We start from the raw sequence: 26443 nt of genomic DNA, 5'->3' as shown, positions 1-26443 counted from the left end.
GCTCTTTCTGTCACAACTCTCTGCCTTTTCCAGCGCTTTAAAAGCATTTGCTGAGACAACCTGTTTCAGTTTTAATGATGGTGATTTCCTCCTTCCCCTCACAGCGTGTTTGTTTTCACTGACCCTGTCCTTAAATCGGCCTCTGCAGAAATCTTTGAGCTTATCAAATTGGTGCTGGAATCTGTGTGCTGTCTCCTTGAGACCCCTTTAGTGCTGTAGAGCTCTAAAAATGGTTGGCATTTACTCCTGAAATAATAATTTGACACTTGGATAACTAGAGATGTACTGACGTCCTACCTGGTGCAGTTTTCTCTTTCATTTGCAGCTTGTCAGTGAAATGTCAGCCCATATTCCCTTACCTCATGACCTACCTATAACACGGACAGTGTTTCCAAGTGAATTTCTTGCAAAGAGATTCTCGTATAGTTGGGAAACTAGTGACGTTCACAGATGTTACCAGAATACGCAGATTAGGAAACACTCCTGAAGCAGGAAAGGAAATTAAAAATATATATCTTTAGTTAGAATTCAAAACAGGGCAGACACCTGGCAGATAATGTAGGCGGCTTCAGAATATTGCAAACGTAGTAAAAACACGCAGGATGAATACAAAAAGGTTAACTCTGAGCTTGAAGGAAGCTATTAATGAAAAATGCTTAGCTGTTCTCGATTTTATGTTCAGAACAATGCATGGAAGCAATAATAAAAAAATGTAAATATTGTTGAAAGTGTAACATTTAAAGCATTTAAATCAAGTGATGTCTTTTTAAAAGTACAATGCGCTATTAAGACGTTTAGAATATTGTGCACAGTACATTAGGGTCTAGATAGTTATTTTCTGAAGGAGCTGCTGCCCCCTTGTGGTAAAGCAAGATCATTTTGCCATCTTCTAAATTTGCACATTTCTTTCCAAATTTGCATCTTTGTTCAGCCTTCAGTAGCTAAGGATCTGAGATCAGATCTGATCAGATGCAGTATCTAGGTGTTCTTGAAGGTTTTTAATGATTTATTTATTTTCATTTGTTCTTTCTGACAGATTGCCTTCTCCCAGCACAGTAACTTCATGGACCTGGTGCAGTTCTTTGTAACGTTCTTCAGGTAAGTTTTGTACCAACAACCCCCTCACACACACAAACTTATAGCGAGTGGCTTATAAAAAATACTCTTGAGATGAAAGAATTCCAGCTCAAACCAAACCTCTCAGCATTAACAAACATTTCCTGAAAGTTCCCCATGCAGTGCTATAGTTTTCACTGCAGGGTTTAAAAATACAATTTACAGCAGCCTTTTCTGATCATTTCATTTTGGTTGTGTCCTACTGTGCATTTTCTGCTCTTCTTTTAAGTCCGTGCTTAACATTGTGAGCTGCTGTACCATTGGGATTGTGAGCAGATTCCTTGAAGCTCATCGTGATTCACAGCTGGGTAACGCAGATAAGAGTGGTGTGCAGCTGGTGAGCCCGGCGCTGCCCTGGTCTCTGCGCAGTGCTGACGCGCTGTGCTGTAGCTGCAGTGCAGGCTGCCCTGGTCTCTGCGCAGTGCCGACGCGCTGTGCTGTAGCTGCAGTGCACGCTGCCCTGGTCTCTGCGCAGTGCCGATGCGCTGTGCTGTAGCTGCAGTGCAGGCTGCCCTGGTCTCTGCGCAGTGCCACACCAACCTCAAGCAGAGGGAGAAAATAAGAAATTGAGAGAATCATAGATAAGACACTAATACCAATAATAATAATTTGAGTGGTACGAATAGTCAAGATCAAAAGATAACTGTAAAGTGCTAAAATGCACTTACTGAAAATACTGACAGCTTCTTTAAATTAAAGACATAAAGCTGCATGTGTGGAGGCCTCTGTTCATTGGGTGGTAGTTCTCTCAAGAGGTTATTACTGATGACCTTGGCTCTGAGGGCTGACTTGTCCAGTTTGTACCAAAGAGTGGAGAGACAATAGGAGAGAGTTGGATTACAAGGAGGTTAACCTTGTTACCTCTTCTTGTCTGTCCTGTGACCCCCAGAAGTCTAGTTCTTGATGGGGTCCCCGAGGTGCTGAGCTCCTCCTGCCCTTCGGGAGCACAGTACTCTTCTCCCAGGGAGCCCATGTGTCCGGACCTGGAGCATCACAGTCCTTGCTAGAGTTAAGAATCAGAAGTGTTGCGGTGCTTCTGAAATTTATTCCACTTCTGATTCTTAACTCTTTACCACACAAACTTTACCCAGTGCTGTGTGGGTGATGGAATGTAAAGGGACAAGCAGGTTCATCCTTCCAGGATCCTATTTTTTCCCCAAATATCAGTTAATCATAAGCAATAATAAACATGATGTGTGAAAAAAAGTGACTCATTGGTACCAGGCCTGTGAGTTTAAAAAAAGCCTGCGTGTTCTCTTTGAAGTACTGTTTTGACAACGACCGACAGCAGGGGTGCATCATGAGTTCTATGGGAGCAGCTGTTGGCCTTGCTGGGGCAGAGCAAGTGCTTGTTTGTGATGCTAAACACTGTAGTTAAACATGCGCTGTGCTGAGACATCCCAGTCCAAGCATAATCTGGACAGAGAAACTCCTTCCTCTCCACTCATCTTTTCCATTTTTCACAGGACTTTGTGGATGCTGTAATGGTCTTGAATTCAGTAGGGATAAATACTGCATCTGCCTCTGACTGGGGCACTGGCATGGACACTTTTATTAGCTGCCAATTATTTCAGCCAGATCAGGTGCTTATCAGCCTGAGAGCTGCAGTGTGATCACCGAGGGAGCTGGAATCTCTGCTGCTCAGGGAAGGGGGCGAGGTGCCTCTTTCTCAATGGGAGCTGCAGGTAACATGAGCGATCTTCTTTTCTCTTGATCCAGTGGGTTTATTTAAAAGAATGGGTAGTTTTCCTGAAACACCACTGAAAAGCTGATCCTGTGGCTTTTTGAAGAGCGATGAATTGATCTCCCTGTTTTGCCACTGGCTTAACTGCGAAATGTGAGAGGTAGCGTGGGCTTCATCCTGGGTGATTTGAGGCTTTTGAATTTATATGGGAGGGGAGAAGAAAGCCGAGGTTGTAAATGTAGGTTTTTCTCGGCTGCTCAGTGAGCGCTCTTGGGTAGATTCCACTTGTCCTTCAGCTTAGCATCAGTGTGACTTTGACAGGAATACTTTTAGCTATAAAAGCTTATGGTGGGAAGCATCATTTTCTATAAATGTTTGTTTTAAAAAGGAGATTATAACATATTGCACTCAGTTTGACCTTGTCCTTTTCTAAGTCTCTTGTGATTTTTTTATTTTGTCTGTTGCTGAAAGATTGAGAATTATTTGCTAATAAATAGCTTTACAAGTTGTACTTCGTGGCTTTAAAGGAGAGGTGTCTGTTTGAAGCTCTGAAGTAAAAAAAATGAACTACAAATACAGCTTATCCTCTGGGTATTTCATGCTCATCTTGGTTAAAGCCTGGTTCTTTTTTCTGTGATGTTTGAGAAAAGAAGCAAAGTTAAAGTAGAGTCCAACTACTTCCTTGCAGCACATTGAATAGAGAAGCTTGGGGAGAGATCCCTGAGTAGTACCAGGGTAGTCTCTTCAGACCTGGGCCTGGTCTCCATGTCGAAATGAAGTACTATGTGGCCCGTATGAGGATTTGGACTCCCTCATTTAAGACTTTCATGTCTCCATTTCAGTTAAACAGAGCTGCAACACAGAAGCTGAAGTGTGACTGACAAAAGGTTGGAGGAACTGAACCTTTTTAATCTTAATAAGAGTGTGAGGGGACCTGGTACAATATTCAGTATCCTCAAAGATAAAGACAAAGTCAACCTAACGAGCTTCTGAAAGAGCACACAAAGTGAAATTTTTTAGAACAGGAGGCACTTCTGTACACAAATGGTTGTTAGAGTGTGTAACAAGCTACCCTGCCATGTTGAAGCCGATGCCTTGATTTCCCCCAGGAAACATGTAGATGAGATCTGTGGATCAGTTCACTGCTGTCTTCCAAACAGGGCCAGCTGGGAGTGGCCTCCTCGTGTTTGGACTTTTCTTAAGCTCTTCAGTAATGGTCAGAGTCACATCTGTTTATGTCAGATGTTGAGCAGCAATATTGGGTTTTATGTAACACGAACGACCACAGCTGATAATGTGGGAGAGACACCAAACGAAGGAGAATGTAATCGCGTAGCAGTGTGACTTGTGCACTAATTATTCCTAACAGTTGTGAACTTGTCTGTCTGGGGTTGGGAATGCAATTTCCCCCCCATGCTTCTCTCATACTGTTTTCTATCAGAAGGCACCAGAGCCCCAGGGATGAGTGAGCTGCAATGATAGACTCTGTTTCATCATCCTACACAGGCTCTTTAGATACAGCTCTGGGGCACCTTCAATAATTGAACCGCCCGGAGGAGCCTTTTCTTATACAATCAAAGGCTGCTGCCTGCTCTGCACGCCTGCCTGTGAGCCACAGTTACATAATAGGTTCTGGCATCAGGACAGCCATCAAAGCACAGGCGCCCGTGTCAAGACGGTGGCGAAACGGCATGATGTCAGCCAGTGGCCCAATCTGAGAGCTGCTGTGATCCAGACTGCGTCTTCACCAGGAACAGTGCTTAACCATTCCTGTAGGCATCCGGATGGGACAAGTTTCTCTTCGGAAAAAGACATAAAGATGCATCTGTTCAGATAGTCTGTTGCATCCTGCCTGGTGTTTCTCTGCATAAAATAATTACAATGGTCTCATTCTTTGCAAAAATATATTTAAAACAATTTATAATACTAAAAAAATAATAGGAATTTAGTAAAAAAGTTGGATAAAAACGTATAACACTTGTAGCCTACAGATGTGATGTTTAGTGGTTCCTTTATTGGGACTTCACTTTCCGCAGAATCTCCTTGCTTAGTTCCACTGTGATCGTTCTGTGGGTGGAGAGACCTCACTTCTGCTCTGAGAGCCCTAAGTGGTGAAATGGTTAGAATGGTGGGGACTTTTCAGGGTTCGAGCCAATCAGTGCAGGCTGAGAAAGTTGTTTATTGCCTAGAAAACATTCCGAATCAACATCCTTAACATGGCTTATTAATGTGTTTTGCCAATGTGTTAACCTTAAGGTTGCAACATAGTTTACAAATTCGAGTGGTAATTTTTGATCAAATTTTGAGCTGATTGCAAATGCAGACTATTTTGTTTAACTGAGCAATTAAGCACAGGTACTTCAGTGCTATTTAAGCTTGATCAATAGGACTTTTCGGCTGTGATTGATTTTGATTTCTTTGAGTACTTCTGTTATAATGTGGTCATTCACATCCATTGATTGGTAGTGTCCACGTAAAGTTCCTGTTATGCTGAGAGAATAATTATGGTTGACAGAGTCCTTGAGCCCAGAGAACTTACAACAAAGCTGATTTTATAGAGTTTGTTTTCTGGAGGACTTTTTAAAGACTTCTTCTGTTTCTAAAGTTACAACTAAAGGGAATTCTAAACTTTAGTCCCAACCTGCCAAATGCCTGGCTTCTCCTAAATGCACTGAGTACCATTCATGAAGCATGAATCTCTGGGCTGTTACCTCTTTTTTCCCCAGAATAATACATATACAGTATATCATGAACTCTTTTGCATGCCTCATAGGAATATTTCTCCTCATTCCCCATTTTCTTCATTGTTGTTTATTCAGAATTAGCTAGTTATGTTATAATTAAAACAGATGCAAAGTCAGACAATTTTTCAAATATATATAGAATCAGCGATTATTTTTGTTGCCAGCTTTGTGGTTTTTGTGTCTTGGCTCACAGCGGTGATCCCAGTGACTGCACACAGGGGAGAACAAGGAAGTTTATTCCTCTGTTCAGCCTCACCTTCCAGCCAATCTCCTTTTAACACAGCACAGGAAGCACAGCCCACTACTAGAAACTCTGCACTGATTGGAGGACTGGCGCGAGCCCTGGCAAACTAATCCCACCCTCAACGGCACTCACCCGGTTGTGCGCCACCAGACCATCAGGACTGGGGTGTCCTGATCACAGTCAACTAGTCACATGACCCAGACTCGTATCCATGACCATAGAGCTCAAGTTATTTCAGGACTCAAGATTTTTCTGCATGAGTCACTTTGGAGACCCAGTGCTTTTTAAAGGAGAAGGACAACTACATTAATTTCCTATGAAAAGAAAAACAAATCAACAAACCTCTGGAGTTCCATGAGTACTCATGTATGTGAAGGGCTGTTAACTGCATAGCAAAGTGCTGGTGTGATTTACCAGCAGTGTACCTGATGTAAGAGCACAAAAAAGGTTCCAAGTGAAAGGAGCTTGATCAGACTTCATGTTCCTTTGGCTGCTAATAGTTTATTAATCCCAGCATCTCATTAAGATACTTTTTAAAGGATACCAGTGAATTGGTTCCATTGAATGACAGTTTCTCAGTATGGATACCTACCTCCTATTTCCTGTCCTGGGCCTGCTTGCCTTTCAGTTCAGTGGCGCGCAGATCCAGGTACAGGTGTTCTTGTTGAGCTTTGAGCAATTGAGCCCTGTCAGTCGCTTTCAGCTCCAGAGGAGTCCCGCCTGTCCAGGTCATGGCCCTTCCTCCACCAGGCAGCAAACAGCAATGACGCGATCTGGAACAGGGGTGGTTTCATCAGGAAAGTGATGGAAAGGTTAAAAAAGTGTATGGAAAGGAACTGCAGGTGCTCCAAAGAGCACCACCTCACCTGAAGCCAGGTGGAGGCAATTGCATCTATGGCTGCTTATGGAAATTTTGTTTGCCTATGTAGAAGAAAATTATTCTGTACGTACTGGGTGATGCTCCATCATGCAGCATGACACTGACCCAAAGCATACAGACGGGGCAACCAGAATGTTCGTTGGGATAAAAGACCTGCCAGGACAGGCCCTGGAACTAAATCCAACTACATATGTATTTCAGGAAGTAACAGATTGAGGTAGGAGCACCTCAGGAACTCAAGGATCTGCAGCAAATGGTTGGCAAATCATCAGCAAATCGTTTCTGTTGATCTCATGATCACAAATACAGATTGATTGTAAAGCTTTTTTTTTTGTCAAAACGAAACCTGTTTGACTTGCTGTCCCAGTGAGTGGCAAGGAGGGAAGGGCAGAGTCCTGAATAGCTCTGTCTGTCCAGCAGGGCTTTGTGGCCGGAGATGTCAGCAGCAGGATGTCCTCTTCATCTGCTGCCTGCCTCCTCGGCAACACAAGGTGGACAGTTGGAAATTATGGGAACAGGGCTGCGTTGTTAACACAGATATGTGATATGGATTGGTCTGTCAAGTGGTTGCAAGTGTTAAAGTATATGCTTCCACGTGGTTATTGGCACCCTTCTTAAGAAAGCCCTGAAACAAATGGCTTCTCTTTATAATGGAACAAGTAATAAGTTTATTCCATGCTGAAAAAAAGAAGAAAGAGAACACAACGTTTCGGCTGTGGAGCCTTCTTCAGGTGTGAGAGAGACAGGGCAGTAGGCAAAGGTAATTTAGCGGGAGAACAAAGGCTGGGAGGGAGGAGGAGTGAGAGGCAGGAGCAGGGGACAGAAAGAGAGGCCAATCAAGAGGTGTAAAGTCAAAATAGGTGTAGAGAGGTGTGAAATGAAACTTCCAATGAAGGGAGAAAATTTAAAAGAACAGTTGTAACGCTGTATCACCTGCAAGTACACATCCAACACCACACTCATTCAAGGCCTCTCAGGACAATTCCGGATCACCCAGATGGCATCTTGTACCTCCAGCAACCTTATTTACTGTATCTCTTGCAGTAAATGCCCAGCCATCTACATTGGAGAAACAGGAAGGAGACTCAGAGACCGCTTCAGAGAACACGTCAGGGCTGTGAAGATTAAAGATCTCTCCAAGCCCATTGTTTCTCATTTCACCTCTGACGGCCACGACCACTCTAATCTCTCCGTCTGCGTTCTCAAAGACGGTTTTCCAAACTCATACATCAGAAAGACTACCAAAACCAAAATTATTCTGCAGCTAGGATCACACATTCTCCCTTCTCTTAACGACAGACTACTGTTTTTTAAATTTTCTCCCTTCATTGGAAGTTTCATTTCACACCTCTCTACACCTATTCTGACTTCACACCTCTTGATTGGCCTCTCTTTCTGTCCCCTGCTCCCACCTCTCATTCCTCCTCCCTCCCAGCCTTTGTTCTCCCGCTACATTACCTTTGCCTACTGCCCTGTCTCTCTCACACCTGAAGAAGGCTCCACAGCCGAAACGTTGTGTTCTCTTTCTTCTTTTTTTCAGCATGGAATAAACCTATTACTTGTTCCTTTGCAGCCTACGCATGCTGACGCAGCTACCCACCTGATTCTCTTTATAATGTCACACTAAAGCCTGCCCTATTTAAAAAAAAATTCAGTGTATATTACAAAAATTAAGTTTTGAATAACAGTTTTTCCAGAATAAAAAGCAGTTCTAATCTACCTCCCTCTCAGGGAAGAAATGTTGGTCTGATGTTTATATTTTCCTGTTTGGAAAATGCTGATGGCAGCTTGGCTTGTCAGTGCTTTTTAAACAAGATGCTTCTAGATTGTTTTGCAGATGTAATGAGTGTTTGAAGTTCTTGATGCATATAAATGTGCATCTCTTAAGAGGGTGCTAAATATTTTAGTATCTTGGCTAGAACCCTTACTTGAGCTCTTTGCTGAATTAAAAAATGCAGCCTACGTCTGAGCTCACTCCACACTTCATGCTGTTTTGATTTAACATTTACAATACGGTAGTTTGAAGAGCTTTTTCCTAAGCTCTGGGACTAAACATGTTTTTTTCCCAATAAAAAATGTTATTGCCAAGTGCTTTCCTTTTCATACCACAGGGGAAAATGTGATTTTTAGACTACTGCTTTTGATAGCTTAATGTGTAATGCTTTTCAGAAATTCATTAAATTTGCAGGTTTTATTGAATAATAATGTATGATGATTAATATCACAGAAACAGTAAAGGATTAGTGTTACCTTATTATAAAGAAACTTAGTCAGCTCTTGAATGTAATATATTTTTGGTGCACAGTTAACAGGTTTTGGTAGAACAATTTGTTAAATACATTAGACATAGAGGCTGTTCTGCAGTTGTCATTGGTGTACTTGTCGTAGGTTTAATCTTTATATGCCGATTTTACTGATTTCTGCAGGTCAAACTATTGAGGCATTGAAGTTCGAATACAATTTTTGTCACGCACTAGTTGTTTGGTCATGTCTGTTGATAGACATGACGTACTGTATTAACAACATATTAACAGGTGTTTTCTGGGGTATGAACACAGATGGCCATAAATCAATGAATTGCTAAAAAGGAGCAACACTTTACCTGCTTGAGAAAAGTTAAGGAGGGGAATTCAGGACTCCTGAGAGACAGGCACTCATCCGAGCTCAGGGTGGGCTCTGTGATCTTCCGAGCGGTGGTACGCAATCTTCTGAGTGCTCCCAGAGTCATGTGGCTTTAACAAGCTACGAGAATCGGGTACTGTGAGCCAGCCGAATGATGTCTGTATCTTGGCATGCAACTGGGCTGCACGTTAGATCTCCCATTGTGTTGCTTTAAAGCTTGCAGTTATGAAACTTTGAAGTAGCAGGTAATATTTGTAATATTCATATTATCCACCATTTAAAAAAAAAAAGAAATTAATATATAATCAATGTGAATGAAAAATGGAAATGTCCCAATAGCATAAATATTTAGGATTTAGGTGCTTTATCACCTCAGTGTATATTAATGAGGTACATTAAACCTGAAACAGTCAAAAGCATTTAAGTTGTAATCTAAACTGCTTTATTCTTTGCATTAAATTTTCACTGTGCATAAACTGTTTTCTGTCATCAGTTTAAGATCTCATAAGAACATAAAGTTCACAATTGAAGGGAGTTCATTAAGCCCATTTAGCCCATTTTGTAGTTAATTGATCCCAGAATCTTATCCATCTGTTTCTTGAAAGAAGCCAGGGTTTTAACTTCAGAACAGGAGGCCTCCTATTCTTGGTTCAAAATTTCCATTCCTGTCTTCTGGTTCTTTTTTTGCTGTTCATTTTGAGGAATGGGTGGATTTTGTCTGAGACCAAACAGGGTCAGTTCCTTCTGCCTGGCAGTGAAAAACACGCATGGAAATCTGTACATGCACTGTAGGTGATATCAGCTGCTTGGTCAGCTGTGGTTATTTAAAAGCCAGTCATGTCTGAATTTGAAAAGGACTGGGGGAAAAAATCATTCATACAAAGGGTTCAATTTAGAAATCTATAGAACTGCAAATTGCTCAAATTTGAAAATAGTAAGAGTTTTAATAATAGCAGTAGTGCAAGGTGGTTTTGCCCCAGCTATTGCTGAATGCTTTGTTGAGCCCAGTAATTCTGACCGGAGCCCAGCAATGTTAAAGCATATCAGCAATGCAGTCACACTGCGCCTCTGTGATAAGGGATGAACAGGGCCTACCTGTCAATCACATGAGCCCACGTCAACCTTGGGGACCGTGCTCTGATGGCAGGGTAATGAAGCACCTTATTAGCGTTCCTTTCCCACACCTCCGCAGCCATGATACAATACCAAGCAGATCACAGGCTATCAACAGTCCAGTATATGTACAGCATGCGGTTCTTTTTCTTCTTGCGCTCTGTTTGGTTTAGATGGTTAGCACTTTACAGCAATAGAACATGCTGTAACAGCATTTGGGAAACCAGTACGAAATATTGATAGAGATGCGAGTTCAACTTCCCTACCTGGTATCACTGGTGTGGCTATAGAATATCTTAGAATGCAATAGCTGCTCCTTTTGCTGTGCTCAGTGCTCAGATCAGCCGATTCCCTGAACCACATTCTGACTGTAATATTGTGCTCATGTTTTATTGAACTTGAAAAATTCTCAATCCTGGGACTACAGGAGTGCTCTTATTTGTTTAAAAACCTGCAACAAAGTAACTCCTTTTTAGCATAAATGATATTCTTCTGGTTTAAAGTGCTGAGGAGCTCCAGTAGAGAACCTACTAGTGGACCTTCTCTAACTCAGGGCTGGCATGGAAGTTGGTTCAGCCAATATGTCATCTACTTAATTGACCCTAAATTAGTGAATTATTGCTGATTGAATTAAAATCCTTAAAGATGAGTTGGAAAAACAGACTTTTAAAAGAGTAGACATGCAGTGGCTGGTGGCCCTTGGCGTGCAGTTTCTTCAGCAGGAATCGAAGGAAGCTGCGTTTCTCCAAGTCTCTGCTGAGAACTGTTTAATATGAAAGAGTATTGAAGGTTTTATTATAGGATTTCAGCCAGAACAAAGACCTGAATTTCAAGAACCCTTTCAAATGGGACAGATTGTAAGACAGCTGTGGTGCTCTTCTGCTTAAGATGACCAGGTGGACAGGTGGACAGAATAAAGCACTGCACTGCTCTTTTACTGAACAGGTACTGTGCTGTGTGAAGTCTGCTGTTAGATCAGTATTCGCTGCAGCTGCGTTCTCTTTTCCTAGTCCAGCTCATGATTCTTTCATTTTTAATCAAAAGGCCGTTCTGAAATGAGCTGTGTGGAGAGTGTCTGAATCAGTATGCATCTGAGAGCAATCCAGTGGTGAATTTCCACTGATAAAGGAAGCAAAACCTAGAGAAATTGGAATGGTAAGATGATCAAGTGGACATATCGATTTTATCTAGGATGAATGTTGCTGTGCTGTACATTTTCCAGCTCCCTATGTTAAAGACCAAAAATCTTATTTCATCAGTTGAAAGTTTTTTCCCCAGTTTCCTCCATCTCAAGAATATGGTAATTTGTCATTTCACTCACTAGTCTGTCAGTTTTTTTTTTATTTGACATCTTCATCATCAAGAGTTATGGCTCAGAACAGGTTGTGGGTGAAGAACCTGCGTATCCTCCTCAGAGGACTGCTTCAACTCATAACATTTGACATTTTATGGGCATGACCAGCACCATTCTGTTCCTGCTATTACATATTACTGGGTTTAGGTCAGAACTTTGACTTGTCCTTTCCAAAATGCAAAGCATCTTCTTCAACCACTCCTTTGTAGATCTACTTGTATGTTTTGAATTATTGTTTTGCTGCCTGACACACTTTGGCACAGCTGCAGCTGATGTATTTATGGCCTGAAATTCTCATCCAGAATTTGCTGATCCAACTCTGAATTCATGGTTCTGTCAATGATGGTGAATTATTCAGGTCCTGAGCAGCAAAGCAGCCCCAAACCATCACAAACCATCACTCTCCCACAACCTTGCTTGATGGCCAGGATGAGGTTCTTCTGTTGAAAGTGTTTGGCTTTCTCTTCACAAAACATTTCTTATCATATCCTAGAAGTTTAATTTTGATTTAGCTATCCAGGGAGCATTCTTCCAGTAGTCCTGTGGACTCCAGGTGCTCTTTGATGACCCTGCGATGGGAAACCGTTTTTATTTTTGAGAACAAGGTTTTGGTTGTTTTTTCCTGCCTGTTCTTCACATTTAGTCTTCGTTCAGATTAATGGTTGAGTCATTAACGTTGACATTAGCTGCAGTGTGAGAGACCTACGGATCCTTAAATGCTGCTCTGAGATTCTCTGAGAGTTCCTGGGTGATTATTCAGGTTGCTCTTGGGGATATCTGGCAGGACAACCAGTTCTGGATAAAGTGACCCATAATTTTTCATATTTTAAGATAAGATCACTTTATTATCCATTTACAACTTCTTGCATTAAGAATTTCTTTTCGCATACCCAGCTTGCTCTCCATGAGACACAGGCACACAGAAAGGGAAAGAGAAGCTTGGGGTCAGAGTGCAGGGTCAGCCATTTATACGGCACCCCTGTAGCAGTAGGACTCCTCTGCTGGCTGTGGGATTTGAACCGTCAGCCTTCCAGCCACAGAGCCACAGTGCCACCATTTTCCATTTACAGACTGTCAGATCAGAATCAGTGGATGATTTGAGCCTCAAATGTTTCGAAATGCTTTCGTAACCCTCTCCACACTGAGTTATTAAATACTTTTTCCAAGATTGTCTGAAATCCATTTTAATCGTGTCAGGAATTGTTTTCACTAACCTATATGATGAAGACCAAGCTCACAACATTCCTGCCCTATTGTATGGCCTTTCACTGTGTTTTGGTTGATACCAAAGTGCAAAGTGCACCTGCAGATCCATTCCAGCAGATGTCATGCATGTCTTGAAGGCAATTTTCTCATCAGGTTTCGAGTATCATATACTTCTTTTGCCTTCTGTGTGGTTTTTAGGAATAATTCGGAAGTTGACCCCCTCTGGCACAGTCATTGAGTATGCTCTCCAGTCCTAGTCACTGTGCTGTGTGACGTCTGCACTTCAGCTGCTTCTTCTGCTGTGGGTCTTCCCTCTTACCTATCGGTCCCACATTGTTAACTGGTCTCTTCTGCATCGTTTTAGTAACCTTGATATACAAAAAAAGAGCATTAGCATTAGCTCTTTTTCTAAGGAATAGAGAAAGACAAGAAAAGGTCAGGAAGGAGAAAATGGAACGTTGTCTGTGCCAGGTGATTCAGCTCTGGCCTCCACGAGTGAGCTGTGTGACACTCCGAGTCCGGTACAGTTTCAAAGATCAACATTCATAAACAAGCAAGATCTGCGCTCTGAGCTGTTTTTATTACCCTTTTAATAATGAATGATCTGATCTGCCCATTGTTATAAATTCTTTTTTAATGAAAGTGGGGGAAGGGGATGGGGTGCTTCGTGTGCGGCTGGCGGATGACGTGAGCAGCTTCAAAAGCTGGCGGCTGGGGTCCCGCAGGCGGGGGGCAGCGGAGAGCAGCAGCGCGGGGCAGGACAGGGGCACCGCTGCTCTAGGAGGAACCCAGCTCTTGGGAACATCGGCAGTTTGCTGACAAAATTTGAAAAATCAAAGCACTGGCAACCATGGCGCACCGAAGAGTCCTTATTTACGTAAATCACTGGAGGGCTAAATCTCTAGTAGTAAATGTGGCAGAACATTTGACACAGATTGTTGGAGCAATCTGAGTACTTTGCTCATCCAACAGCAGTGTTTCACCTGGGATTTGAACCCACACCTTCCAGTCTAGACTCCTGACTCCCCTGTGTCTAGTCTGCTTGGGAACACAGGTCAGTGGAACCTGGAACAGACTGGTTGTGTAAAGACTGGCTCACAATTTAAATAATATTAATATTCATCACTTTCGGAGAGATTGCACAAAGATAGGCAGACAGCTGGAGAAATCAGCACAGTAGCCTGAAGGAGGACTAGCTGACATGAAAGATTGAAAAACAGACACTTTTTTTGTCTGCATTTCATTACGTTTGATGTAAATGAGAAGATCAGTACATGCTTAGCTGTTCAGGATTCACTGATCTGCTGTTATCCAAACTGTCTGTGTGCCATCATAAGTTTCTGTCCTTCAGGCCTGTTTCCTGCAGACTGACAGTGGGCTCTGTGTGAGACCAGCCCCAGGCCTGGAGCCTCTCCTGTCAGAAGCAGGGGGTGGAACAGAGCCCTGTGTGGTTTTCGGAAGGACATCTGTAGGTGAAGATCTGGGCTCCGGTTGCTAGTTGTTGGAATATCTGTGCCCTCTTCTTGGCTGGACAGAAGGGTGTTGCAGAGATTTCAGCTCAGTTGTGCTGTTCACACGTTGTCTGCGTTACTTTGTGCCTCTGCCCTTGAAGGTGCTACAAATTCAGTAGAGTACGAGTGTATAAAAAGTGTGAGTATACAGTATAAAAAATAACAAAAATGACTGAAAAGTGTGGTTCCTAGTGCTTTTTGATGAATCCATGTGCAAAATTAGATTCTTAACAGCTGAAACTGCTGTCTCAGGCGCTATAGACTGTGACTTGTGAAGGAAATGGACAAGCAGGGATTCTGTGAGATCGACTGCCATGGTTTAAGATATCAGGCCCTATGTATAGAAGTCATTCATCAGTGCCATAATCATGGACGGCATAATCAGTGTTGCTGTTGAATAGTTGTTGTCAAGATTTTGCATCATATCAATAAATAATTGCATGTTAAGGAGTTGAAACCTCAATTTTTAGTGCCGTTATGAACAAGTTGTATAATTGTGCCAGGTCATATTACCCTACAACTCACAGCTGGCAGCCCACTGAAGCTAAGCAGGTGTGAGCCTGGTCAGTAGACAGATGTAAGACCTCCTGAAAAAGCTAAGGTCGCTGCTGGAAGTGGTGTTAGTGGGCCAGTAGTGCTGTCCTTCTGATGAGACATAAAACCGAGGCCCTGACTCTGACATCATTAAAAGTCCCAGGGTGTAGTGTAGGAGTGTTACCCCGGCATCCTGGTCAAATTCCAGTTGGCCTCCTGATAATCCCCATCTATGAACTGGCTTTATCACTCCTCCCCACCGATAGCTGATGTGTGGTGACTATACTGATGCGCTATGGTAATTGTCCCCATTATCTGTAAAGTGCTTTGAGTGGAGTGTCCAGTCAAGCATTAATTAATTGTAAGGAATGATTAAAATAAAGAGATCCTTCTTCAGTAGTCTTGCCTGTTTGCCAAGAATCACCAAGGATAACTTTATCGTGTGTGTCTGAAAGTGTGAGCAGCAGGGTTCCATATCAGTCTCTTTTTCTGTCCTCAGTTTGGATGATCGGTGGCTTTGTCTTTGCTCTGTGGTCTGTGTAAAAGTTGGGATCCTGTGTGTTGATGGGAGTACAAGAGGATGGATAAAATGTTAAAAATGGGCAAAATTGATTCATCACATTCATATGCAGTACTCTACTTGTTTTTGTAAAAGCTTTTTTAAATGTGAATTTTGGCCTTAAAAAATCACAATCGTCCACATTCCTCTACATGCTCTCTAGTGTAATACAGTCCAAGGAGCGGGGAGGCTCTTGGCTTGGTCAGCCGCAGTCCACACTGCTGTCAACATGATATTTAATCACAAGCACATTAGTGTTCCGATTGACTTCTGCCCTCCTTAATACTTTTATTTTTTTCTCAAACCATTGCAGCTTACATTTCAATTAACATTTCCCAACCTGAGGAAGGATAACATCTGTTCCCTTTTCTGCAGTGAAACACACTTCACAGCTTTCTTAATCATCTCCACAGGGGGTGGTTATAATAGACATGAAACAAACACTTAACATCTGAACTGGAACTGGGCAAAGTTCTTTTTCTTCAGTCACTTCTTTATTCAAAATGGCAGATTTGTGACAGGGAATAGCCCTCACACTGTGTTGACACTTGATCCTAAATCAGCCCTCGAGACATCAGTCCCACCAGTTATTCCCATATCTCTGAGCCCAATTCTACTGCTCCTTCCCTCCCACCCCAGCACCCTCTCTGTTCCCGAGGTCGAGCACAGCTTCTCTGTTTTACTAGTGGACCCTCTAGCTGTGACCTTTTCCCCAGACCCCCCCTGTACCTCCTCACAACGCACCGCCCAGTCTCCACAGCTCCCTTGTCTGTCCACAGCCGCCAGCCCCTCCAGCAGCGCCTGCTGCTCCACACGCCGCTGTCTCTCGTGGGAGTGGACACAGCAGCACTCGTGTGCACAGGTGCTCTGTCCTCGGCTAGACCTCCAGGGGACGTGTGTCCAGTTCCCTTCTGTCTCCCTTCCGTCAAGACAGGGACGTGACTGGCCGACACCCTCAGGGAGCAGAGGCCTCTCCAAGCCCATAGTTCCCTGTTTCTCCTCTCCAGGCCACGGTCGCACTGGCCTTGCAGTCCTCTCACAGGGATTCAAGCACTCATGCACTAGGAATATATCAGGAGCCACATTTATCCTTAAACTAGATTAACACTTCTCCCAGCTCTGGTGCACAGATGCAGCTCCCCAGTCCAACCCCTTGCTTATTTTGTACACTACCTTTCGTATTCAATAGCTTGCATTTGACCCATGGCGTCTGATAGTGTCATTTCATTAAGACTGCAGTGTAAAGGTCAGGACTGAGAACTGTTCCTCCAATGTAGATGCCAGATTTTCTTCTGTCTGCGGTCAGTTGAGTTACATGACTTCTTTGAGTGTGTGGCCTTAGTTACCGATCCTTCATATCTGGGTTAATAAGAAATTGATTGGTGAGCATCTGCTCTAAAGGTCAAAGTATCACTTGTGATATATAGATTTTTTTTTTTTAATTCTTGCTGTTTATCCATATGATTCTGATTGGCTTATCTAACGTATAACACTGACAGGTATCAGACTGGCTCCAGTTAGCAGAGTTCATTCTTACTGTTCTGCCAGAGAGAGAGGATCTGGACTCGTTCCTCACAGGACTACTTTTCTGTCCCAGATCACAGTGTCAGCTGTAATCGGGAAGGTTACGTCTGTCGGGCTGGCACAACTAAACGCATTCATAGTGGAGTAGCATGTGGCAACTGTGAAATTCCTGAAGGAAACTGTGTTTTACTGGACTGCCAGTGTGTGTGCAGGAGCCAGGTATGATTACGTTTAATTATTGTCACTGAGAAACGCTGAGAGCAGGACTCCTGGAGAGGGAGGCATAGGATTGGTAAACGATCCTGTTATGTGAGCTAACAGGTCACTGAGGCTGCTTCTATAAATACCACATCATTAGAGTAGCTCGGGACCCCACTGGGCTTGCTTGGGGGTTTGGTCATTTTCAGTCAGAAGATGTGTATCGTGAGGCAGAGGACAGCTTCTGTATGGAATCAGGTTGCTTAACTCCTCTTTGTTCATACATGCAGTTATTCATTTTGTTCATACATGCAATTATTCAAAACTGTAAACCCCATGAACTGAGCACATAGTGTATGGTTTTAGTCTGTTATTTAGCAACAGCAAATTGCAAGTTTTTTTTATAATTGGGATTTATAAGATGGGACTGTTGCTTATTCGAAAAACAAGAGACCGCCTGCTTGATGTCTTAATTAGAAAAACCTGAAAGCTTTGCCTTTGAGGCTTCCCAATTAACAAGAACACTACACCTCCTGAAAAGGTACCGACACCTTGCTTTCTTCCACATCTTTTTCTCAATCTCATAATCCATTTACAGTATGTAGCACACTGTGGTAGTCGAGTGTCACGTTTTTGCAGTTGTTAAAAATAGGGTCTTGAGGTGTCCTGGCTCAGTAAGGTGTGACAAATTCATTTTCCAAAATCCTTCTTAAAGCACAGAAACATCAGAGTGCCATATTGCAGCTAAGATTGATTGTGTTCTGTACATCACTTGAGTCCCCGTTTCTAGAACTGTTGTCAGCTGCTCTGGAGGCTCTGATGGCAGATATAATCCCCCCACATCTCCTAAACCGGGCCTCGGAGACCCATCGTCCAGGTAGACAAAGCAGTGCTGTCCTGGGCGTCAGTGTTTAGTTGTGCAAACACGTGCTGAAGTAGAGACAGCAGCTGGCTGAGGTGCAGGTGTTCCTACACAGGTCTCAGAGCCCGAGGTGGGAAAACAAAGATGCAGCCACTACAGATCAAACCCGGGTGTGCTTTTGCTTTTTAATGATGTTTGAGCAGTATTGAGCCAGAATAGGACATTTGTACCTTTGAACAGCTGGGTAAAGTTGTTTTGTTGCTTGAAAGCTGTTGGGTCCCCAGTATTTAGATTTCTGGTTCTAAATCTGTACTGTCCCATGGCTACAGCTTCTCCCTGCACATGGTTTCTGATGGTCCCCTCTCTCCGCAGCTGTTTCCTGTCTCTGCTCCTGGTGGCGGCAGTCGTGTGGAAGATCAAGCAGAGCTGCTGGGCGTCACGGCGTAGAGAGGTGAGTCTCCCCATCCAGGGGCCCCTACATGCATATGTGCACACCAATGCACAGAGCTGTGCAATAGTATTACAGGCACCCCTAACAACCTCACGGTTCTGGCTCTGGAGCAAAGGTTGCTCGTTTTAATATGGCAGGGCTCTGCACTGATATGTCCACTGAGCTGCATCAACATTGTCAAATAGCTGCAGCACCAAAAGAAATGCTTGTTGTATGCTCGGCTTAACTCAATAGCTAATTGTTATCGATAGTCCCCTTGCAGGTGTTGCTGGTAATTAATCACATTAATCATGACTTTAAACATTCTGCTTCTCAGCGTGCATGATAATTCATTGTAGCATAAAGTAACAACAAATGCCTTTGGAATGGTTTCTGTTTCCTCTCAATGGCACACGAGAGAGATGGGGAATGCATAATACAGTTCTTAAGATGACACACTAGGATTTCCAAGCATCGTGAAATCATCCTTATAAAGCTCAGGGGGAGTAATAATCAGTCTGCTGATATAGCAGGTAATGTAAGTAGAGCAGAGACCCAGTTGACAAGAGTTTCGGAGGGACTCAGAAGACATTAAAGATTATTTCCTGGTGGGAAAGTGGTTGGGTCTTGGTCTTAGCTTATAGAAAGAAATACTTCCTCTAGCCTCGTTCTTTGTGCTTTCCTGACAGGTTTGTAGAGTTCTCCTATTCTCGCCCCCTCTCCACATCAAAGGCAGAAAGAACACAAGGGACATTTTGGGTGATTGCTCTTGTCACAATAGGAGAATGCAGGAGTTAGAGCCTTAGAGCCAGCAGCCCCATCACAGCTCTACACAGCTCTAATTCAAGGGATTTGGCAACAAGATCATAAAACCCTCTTTCAGAAGTGCTTCCATCCAGAGATACAGAGATACATGTTGTTCCTTGTTTGTAATCTTTTCGCACAGCAAGGTGTGTTGGTTGATCTTCTGGAAATGGGGGGACAGTAGCAAGATGGAGCGGGTGTTCTTGGAGTTCAGAGGATCAGCTTCTCTAAAAGCAAGGGGATTAATTATTTAAATGATATCATTTCACCCTTGCTGTGGCACGATGGTACAGATACTTCTTACACAGAGCTATAGGTGTCCTTCCCCTCCTTGCCGCTGGCAGAGTTTTCTGGATGCCATTCATCGCTGGCATGGCTCAAAGTTCATTTCTAGTTTGGAATCATTGACTTGAAAGACAAGGTTAAGCAGGCATGTCTGCAGGCTGTCAAATGCCACAAGCTGCCAGGGGCAAAGTGAAGGCATTTCAGAGCAGTGTGTGCTGGGGCAGAGTGCCTTCGTGAGCTCAGACAGGAGAGGGGCTTTCACGACTTCTTTCTGCTGCATATGTATATCAGCGTTCACAGAGAAACGGTTACTCACAGCAGGATCCATTCTAGGATTAACTAGCTGTCTGCACTTACATGAGCAAACGCCAGGTGCTCAGTCTTTCTCTCTGTTTCTGTGGAGTTGAAATCACTCTAGATACATTGCAGTTCGCTGTTCCAAACCCTGGAACAGGTTAGATTTCTTGGCTGTCTTACTTCTCTGATTTGTTCAGTTTGTTTTTATTCTGGAAGGTGCTGTAGAAGTTTGCTTCTGTTTTCTAATATATATATAAATATATATGTGTATTATATATATAAAAATTTCAATCCGCCAAGCTAGTAAGATGATCTGGCTCCAGGTGTCTTCGTCGTCAGATGGGCCCTGATGAAGACCTGGACATGCAGGCATGTTGAAACACGTGTATGGTGCCTATTTACCCCCTTGGACCTTTTCACATTTTATAGTGTTACAATATGGAATTGTAATGTATTTCATTGAGATTTTTTTTGTCATTGATCAACACAAAACACTCTATAATGTCAAAATGAAAATAAAATTCTACAGATCCTCTTAAATTAATTATACATATAAAACAGAAAATACCGATTGCATAATATTCACCCCCTTCCACTTCCAAGACATCTAAATTGGCTCTGGTGCATCCGAATGCCTTTAGAAGTCGTATACTTAGTTTAATGGAATCCATCTGTGTGAAGTGAAGGTCTTTCACATGCGTTCAGGTTAAATGCTCTTATCTTCAACACAAACGTACATCATGATGACAAAGGAACATTCAGAACAAATCTGGGAAAATTTCCAAGGCATAAAGAAATGGAGAGAATACGGTGCCCCTGTGAGTTTTTGTGGAACAGAGTGCCCTCGAACTGAGTATCTGGGTGAGAAGGGCACTAGTCAGGGAGGCCACCAAGAGCCCAATGACAACTCTAAAGGAATTAGTCTTCGCAGCCGAGGTGGGAGAAACTACGCAGATGACATACGGGTGCTTCAGGAATCTGGGCCTCATGGGAGAGTGGAAAAACAAAAGACATTGTTGAAAAAAATCTCACATCAAATCTCAACTACAGATTGCCAGAAAAATAATTAATGTAGGAGGATCTGTAAAATTTTGTTTTCATGTTGATCATATAGGGAGTTTTATGTCAATCAATAGATAAACATCTCAAATAGATACATGATGATCTGGTATTGAAACAATAAAAAGTGAAAAAGGCCAAGGGGGCTGAATACTTTTGATGCCACTAGATCAACCATCTCAGTCCCACAGTGGGCCAGACTGCCAGGAGGGGCCAGCAGTGCCATGCATCGCCTTGATTTTCACTCCTTCCCTTACACCCATAGGCAGTTGTGACTGTGAGCGCCACGTTCTCTTTGATTCCTGGAAAAACAATAAGCATCTCAGTTGATTCCTGTTAATTGTTTTGCTTTTAAAGAAGCTGCTGTGCCCCTCACTAAAGCTGTAACAAAACTTTTTTATTCTACGTTTTTCCACACTAATCACTAAAAAGAGTAAAACCAATAACTGCGGTACCTTATTTGTGTGTTTATTCTTTATACTCTTCAAAAATGATTTCTTTCTAAAAAACAAGATCTGGTTTGTGAGCATGCATGCCTGAGAGAGTCTTCATTCCCTCATGGTTAAGAGAGCAGGCAGGATACCTGTTGTCTGACTCTGCCTGCGACAGGTCTTTATTTAGGCTGACCCCGGGCTCTTTACAGATGTTTTTCGCATTAACTTCTTGTGATGTTTTGTTGCTTTCTGATGATAACTTAAAGCCTGTGGATTGCGCCTGATTGTGGAGAATCTCATTCTCTTCAGACTGAAGACTAACAAGCAATTCACTGCCAAGCTAAAGAGCTGTAGAGGAACAATCTCCACACCTAAAAGTGACGAAAGGATGAGATGTAAAACTGAGGTTCTGACTCTGGTCATTAAAAATCCCAGGGCGTTTCTTGGAATGAATAGGGGTGTTACCCTGTCGTCCTGGCCAAAATTCCCATTGGCCTTTACAAATCATGACCTATTAATCCCTGTCTATGAATTGGCTTCCTCACTCTGTTCTCCACCCCACTGAGAGCTGGTGTGTGGGGAGCGGACTGGCGCACTATGACTGCTGTCACATCATCCAGGTGAGGCTGCACACTGGTGGTGGTGGAGGGGAATCCAATATTATAATTAGGGCTGGGCGATATGGCCAAAAACATTATCACGATAAAAATTTTCATATCAGTCAATATCGATAATTATCACGATAAATCTCAAATCATTATTTCTTTCAAGTTTAAAGGCAGATTTTTTCTCCTGAGTGAAAGTTGAAGAAACAGTTAATTGGAAAATTAAACAACTCTTTATTTTAAGAACACAACAAACACTTGCCAAACAGCAGAAACATTAAACAAATGAATAGAGAGTATTCAAGTCTTTTTTATGTCAAAATATGCATGAGTAAAATTTACAAAATAAATATCTTAATAGAAAAATTAAATACTGCAGTGTGATAAAACACACATAGAAGATGGCTCAGACAGACTGCAAAGTTTAAAGTGCTCTGTTTTATGTCTGAAAATATCTCCAAATTACCGAAGTTGAATGACCTTTTCTGTCGACGATGTCATCGTCCTTCGAGCTGGTCATTGGCAGCACTACATTTGCTTCACTGTCGCTCATTTCTCCACTCTAACTACAATCCTGTCAGCCGCCACCGTGTGGGTAAACACCACCACGTTAGCTGCCCGGTCTGCAACACGCACTCGCGCAGTATTTTGTGCGCATGCGCATACCATGCGCAAAGCATAAACATATATATCGAACATTTATCGAACTTTTGTTAAATTTATATCAAGGAAAATGTTATCGCGGTAATTATCGTTATCGAATTATTGCCCAGCCCTAATTATAATTGAGTTGTCTTCCTTGCAATTCAAATTAAGTCATATTTTCACACTCTTATTTGGTATGCAGTTATAGCATAGTGGCTGCAAAGCATTTTGTCTAGTGTTTGAAACCAAGTTTGTGACATGGGTTTATTTATAACAGCATTTATATCTTGACACATAATCAAAATACTCTCTCTTGCATGTAAAAACAGTGCACTTTTTTATCAGTGACATGAGGACGGCTTATATTGCAGTTGGAAAAGCTGACCCTTAGTCCAAATAGAACATTATTCCTGCGTTTAGCACTTTTTGTTAGTCCAGAGGAATACAAATACGCCTCTGATGTTCCTCAGATGTCCAGGTTCATGTTTACTGGGAAAGTTAGCCTTTCTGGTGGGCTTGTAGTCAACTCCACCTGTGGCAGCTGTTGCGACAGAATCTTCCTCTTGCTGGTGTTTTGTGGACCCATTGTGCAGGGTCTGAGTTTCAGGTGTGATTTTTCTTCCACACTTCAAGCGGATTGCTAGCGTGCATCTTCTGTGTCATTTTCATTTCATGCTTTTCTGTTTCCAGCCTAGCTGAGTCCCAGTTTGCTGAGCATTTCACTGCGCTCTACTGTAGCGACTGTATCCAGATGGAGTCTTTTTATTTCAGTGCTAGGAGAATTCTGCTATGCATGTTCACATCTATTTTTAAAAAAATAATCTGCACTTCAATCACTAAAAATGCAAAATAGCCCAAGTGTTTCCTTTTTGAAACTGAGAGTGTGGTTACTGTTTTCAGGCATTATTTCTGCTGTTATTTATTACAGGATGTTTGAAATGAAAATGAATCATCAACTGTCCTGTACGTTACTGTAAGAAATGAGCTTATAACACAATCAATACCTTAGTATACCTTACTACATTACCTTTCTATAGTGTATTGCAGTCTGCCATCTTGGTAGCAGCTTGGGAATGTAATTTAATGGAAAGATCACGTACGCTGCCCCAGAATGATCCATTATCGTGATTTTACCCTTTTAGATCTAAATGCCAATCTGTTTTATTTCTGTGGGTTTTCACTGTTCTTCCCTGTTTTTCACTTTTGAGGTTTTTTGTTTACTGCAGGCTAAAGTGCACATTGGTGTTTGGACAGATGTGGGTTGTGTGTGTACTGGATACCAGGTTTACTCAGTATCCTGAAATACTGGATATGTGTGCAGATTGTTAATCATTAATGTTGGTGCTTACTGCACACATGAGAAGGCCCCTTATTGAACCTAAAGAAGACAAAAAAGAGAAAAGCACCAGAACCCTCAAACTGGCAATCTTGCCCTCCTTCCCTGCTGGGACAGAGAGTTTGCACATCTTCCTGGTAGATGAAACCACTCAAATGTAGCATATTTTAGCTTGTCTAGTTCATTGTGATCTTTCCTGTACACGTCATCTTTGGTTTCAGATCCACTATGAAAATGTTCTCAACTTAAAAATAAAAAAGTGTATTCATTCCATGTTCACTGGCTGCAAGACGCATGCTCACAGAAACCTGTTGAGACTGAACTTTATAATAATCTTTATTTTTTCATGATGCATCATGATAAACCATCTCAAGGTGTTTTACAATAAAAACAACAAACACCAAGTTAAATTTGCACTAGTTGCCTGAAAGAAGTAAGACTGCAAGGTGAGATAAGCTCTTCTTCCTTCTTCCAGTGAAGTGCAGGAAGGCATCTTCGTGAAGATTGGTTCAGAAAGAACAAAGTGAGAATTCTCTGTGGAGTCGCCTCCTGCGTGCCGTGGACAAGACCGCATGCCTCAGGACAGTCACCTCTGTCTCTCTGAGCCCCCCCGAGACAGCCAGCCCAGTGGCCAGTCCAGCAGGACTCCACTCTGTGTTGCCTCTTCCTGTGGAGCTCCACCCACAGCATGCTTTTGCACCTGTAATGTCTGTCCTAGAAGAACGAGCCGGCCCTCCTCACAGAAGCCTTTCCTGCTTCCAGACAGACCGTGTGCTTAAAGAGGGCATGGAATAAGCTACAGCTGCCTGCAGTCATAACCACTACAGCTCACATGTGCTTTGTACTGGAGGTTCATGCAAATCTAGGTATTCACATTCCCTGCCCTGTCACTCCATGGCGTGTGTTGGCACTTTGTCCACAACGGAGTTTGTTTAAGATGTTGGCCGATTGGGTGGCTGTGTAAACCCCAGCAGTGCGCAGCGTGCCAGAAGTGGGGCAACGGTAAATACCTGAGATTCTTCTCTCTCTTCTATCTTTAGGGTTGCAAGAAATCGCTACTCACTTCAGCTGGGTTTTGAAGTAATTTTATTTGGATGGACATGTAGAGAGCAGAATAGAACTCAGTATCTACTCTGTTCTAAAATAAATTTCATTATTCAAGTACTATCCCAGCCAGCCTCTTGAGCTCCTATAAATGTCACATTTAGGACAAATATTTCCTGTCACGTGTTTATAAAAGTTTATTGCAGCACCTGTTCTTGGTACTTTGAAGGTCCATTCAAAAGGGCTGTCGCTCCAGATGTGAACACCTTGCTTTCTGTATGCCGTTCCACCTGCCTTCATCTTTCCCCTTTGTTTTTTAATTTAATTTAAACAGATTAATTTTTAGATCTGACTTAAACAGTCATTTGAGCCTTTGTGGTGTGAGCAGGGGTGAGGGAGTTTAGGGGGTGTGGTGTAAGGAGGTATTTAGAGGTGAGGGGGCTGTGATGCGAGAAGGGATGTGGGGTTGTAGGGTGAGGGGGAGTGAGGAGGGGTTGTAGGGTGAGGGGGAGTGTGGCGTGAGGGTGTTGTTTTGAGGGGAGGGGTTGTGGGGTGAAAAGGGGTGAGGGGGAGTGAGGCATGAGGGGGTATGGGGTGAAGAGGGGGTCAGGAGGGGTTGTGGGGTGAGGAGGGGTGTGGGTTTGTTGGATGAGGCGTGGGGGGGGTGTGGGGTGTGGGCTGAGGTTGTGGGGTCAGGGAGTGGAAGTGAAGGGAGGGTATAAGAAGATAAAACTCAGTGAATGACGCAGTGATAAACTGTGATAAACTGAGGGGGAGGAAGAGATGAAAATGCAGTGTGTAAGCTGTCTGGAGATTACTTCGCTCTCTCTGAACAGGTCATTAAAGTAGTTAAACAGGGCCTTGCCAGTCTTTTCTTTTATCCCGTAATGATAAAATATGCTCCAGAGGCTTGCTCAGGTTATTTTCTCATAACCTTGATATTCAGAGGTTTGTAAAAGCAGCACTTTTTAACAAAGTGATTAATAAACTCTCATCACTCAAAGTGACCCCTGACTGTGTTGGCAGTACTGTCTGTGGCTCGATGTCATCTGTAACGCTTGTTGCGTGATTTCATCTGTGCAGTTTTTTCAGAACACTACACACAACTTCCCGGACAGTGCAGTCAGAAGCAGAGCGCTAGACCTCTTTCAGTACTTTTCCTCAGGAAATGCAGTTGTATGATTAGAGTTTGCCAGGCCAAGCTGAATCAGTTGCCCAGTGGCATCCTGCCATTTTCCCTGAACTGTTCATAATCATTCATAAACTGAACAGTTGTCTAATCCTGCTGCCCGTGCTAGGTTTCTATTACTCTTAATTCAAAACACAATTCAGATAAAGCTTCTAGGAATAAAT

The 26443-nt window shown here is 42.8% G+C and overlaps 1 protein-coding gene across 2 annotated transcripts in view; it reads left to right on the top strand.

Moving 5' to 3' along the window:
- Positions 1–26443, top strand: part of atrn (attractin) — a 161190-nt gene that overhangs the window by 109295 nt on the left and 25452 nt on the right. The window contains exons 25-27 of one of the 2 annotated variants that reach the window (XM_088919954.1): positions 1037–1098; positions 18524–18602; positions 24522–24657. In XM_088919954.1, the coding sequence (XP_088776080.1) occupies positions 1037–1098; positions 18524–18602; positions 24522–24524 (144 nt within the window). In that variant the 3' untranslated portion in view covers positions 24525–24657. Of the gene's footprint in view, positions 1–1036; positions 1099–18523; positions 18603–24521; positions 24658–26443 lie in introns of those variants that run through there. The other variant, XM_088919947.1, reaches the window with a different exon arrangement.

The sequence above is a fragment of the Atractosteus spatula genome, chromosome 1 (assembly GCF_055471065.1).
Source record: "Atractosteus spatula isolate fAtrSpa1 chromosome 1, fAtrSpa1.hap1, whole genome shotgun sequence".
In the NCBI taxonomy this organism is placed as follows: domain Eukaryota; kingdom Metazoa; phylum Chordata; class Actinopteri; order Semionotiformes; family Lepisosteidae; genus Atractosteus; species Atractosteus spatula.
The sequence above is the reverse complement of the archived record's forward strand: the minus strand, read 5'-3'. Positions and strand labels throughout refer to the sequence as shown.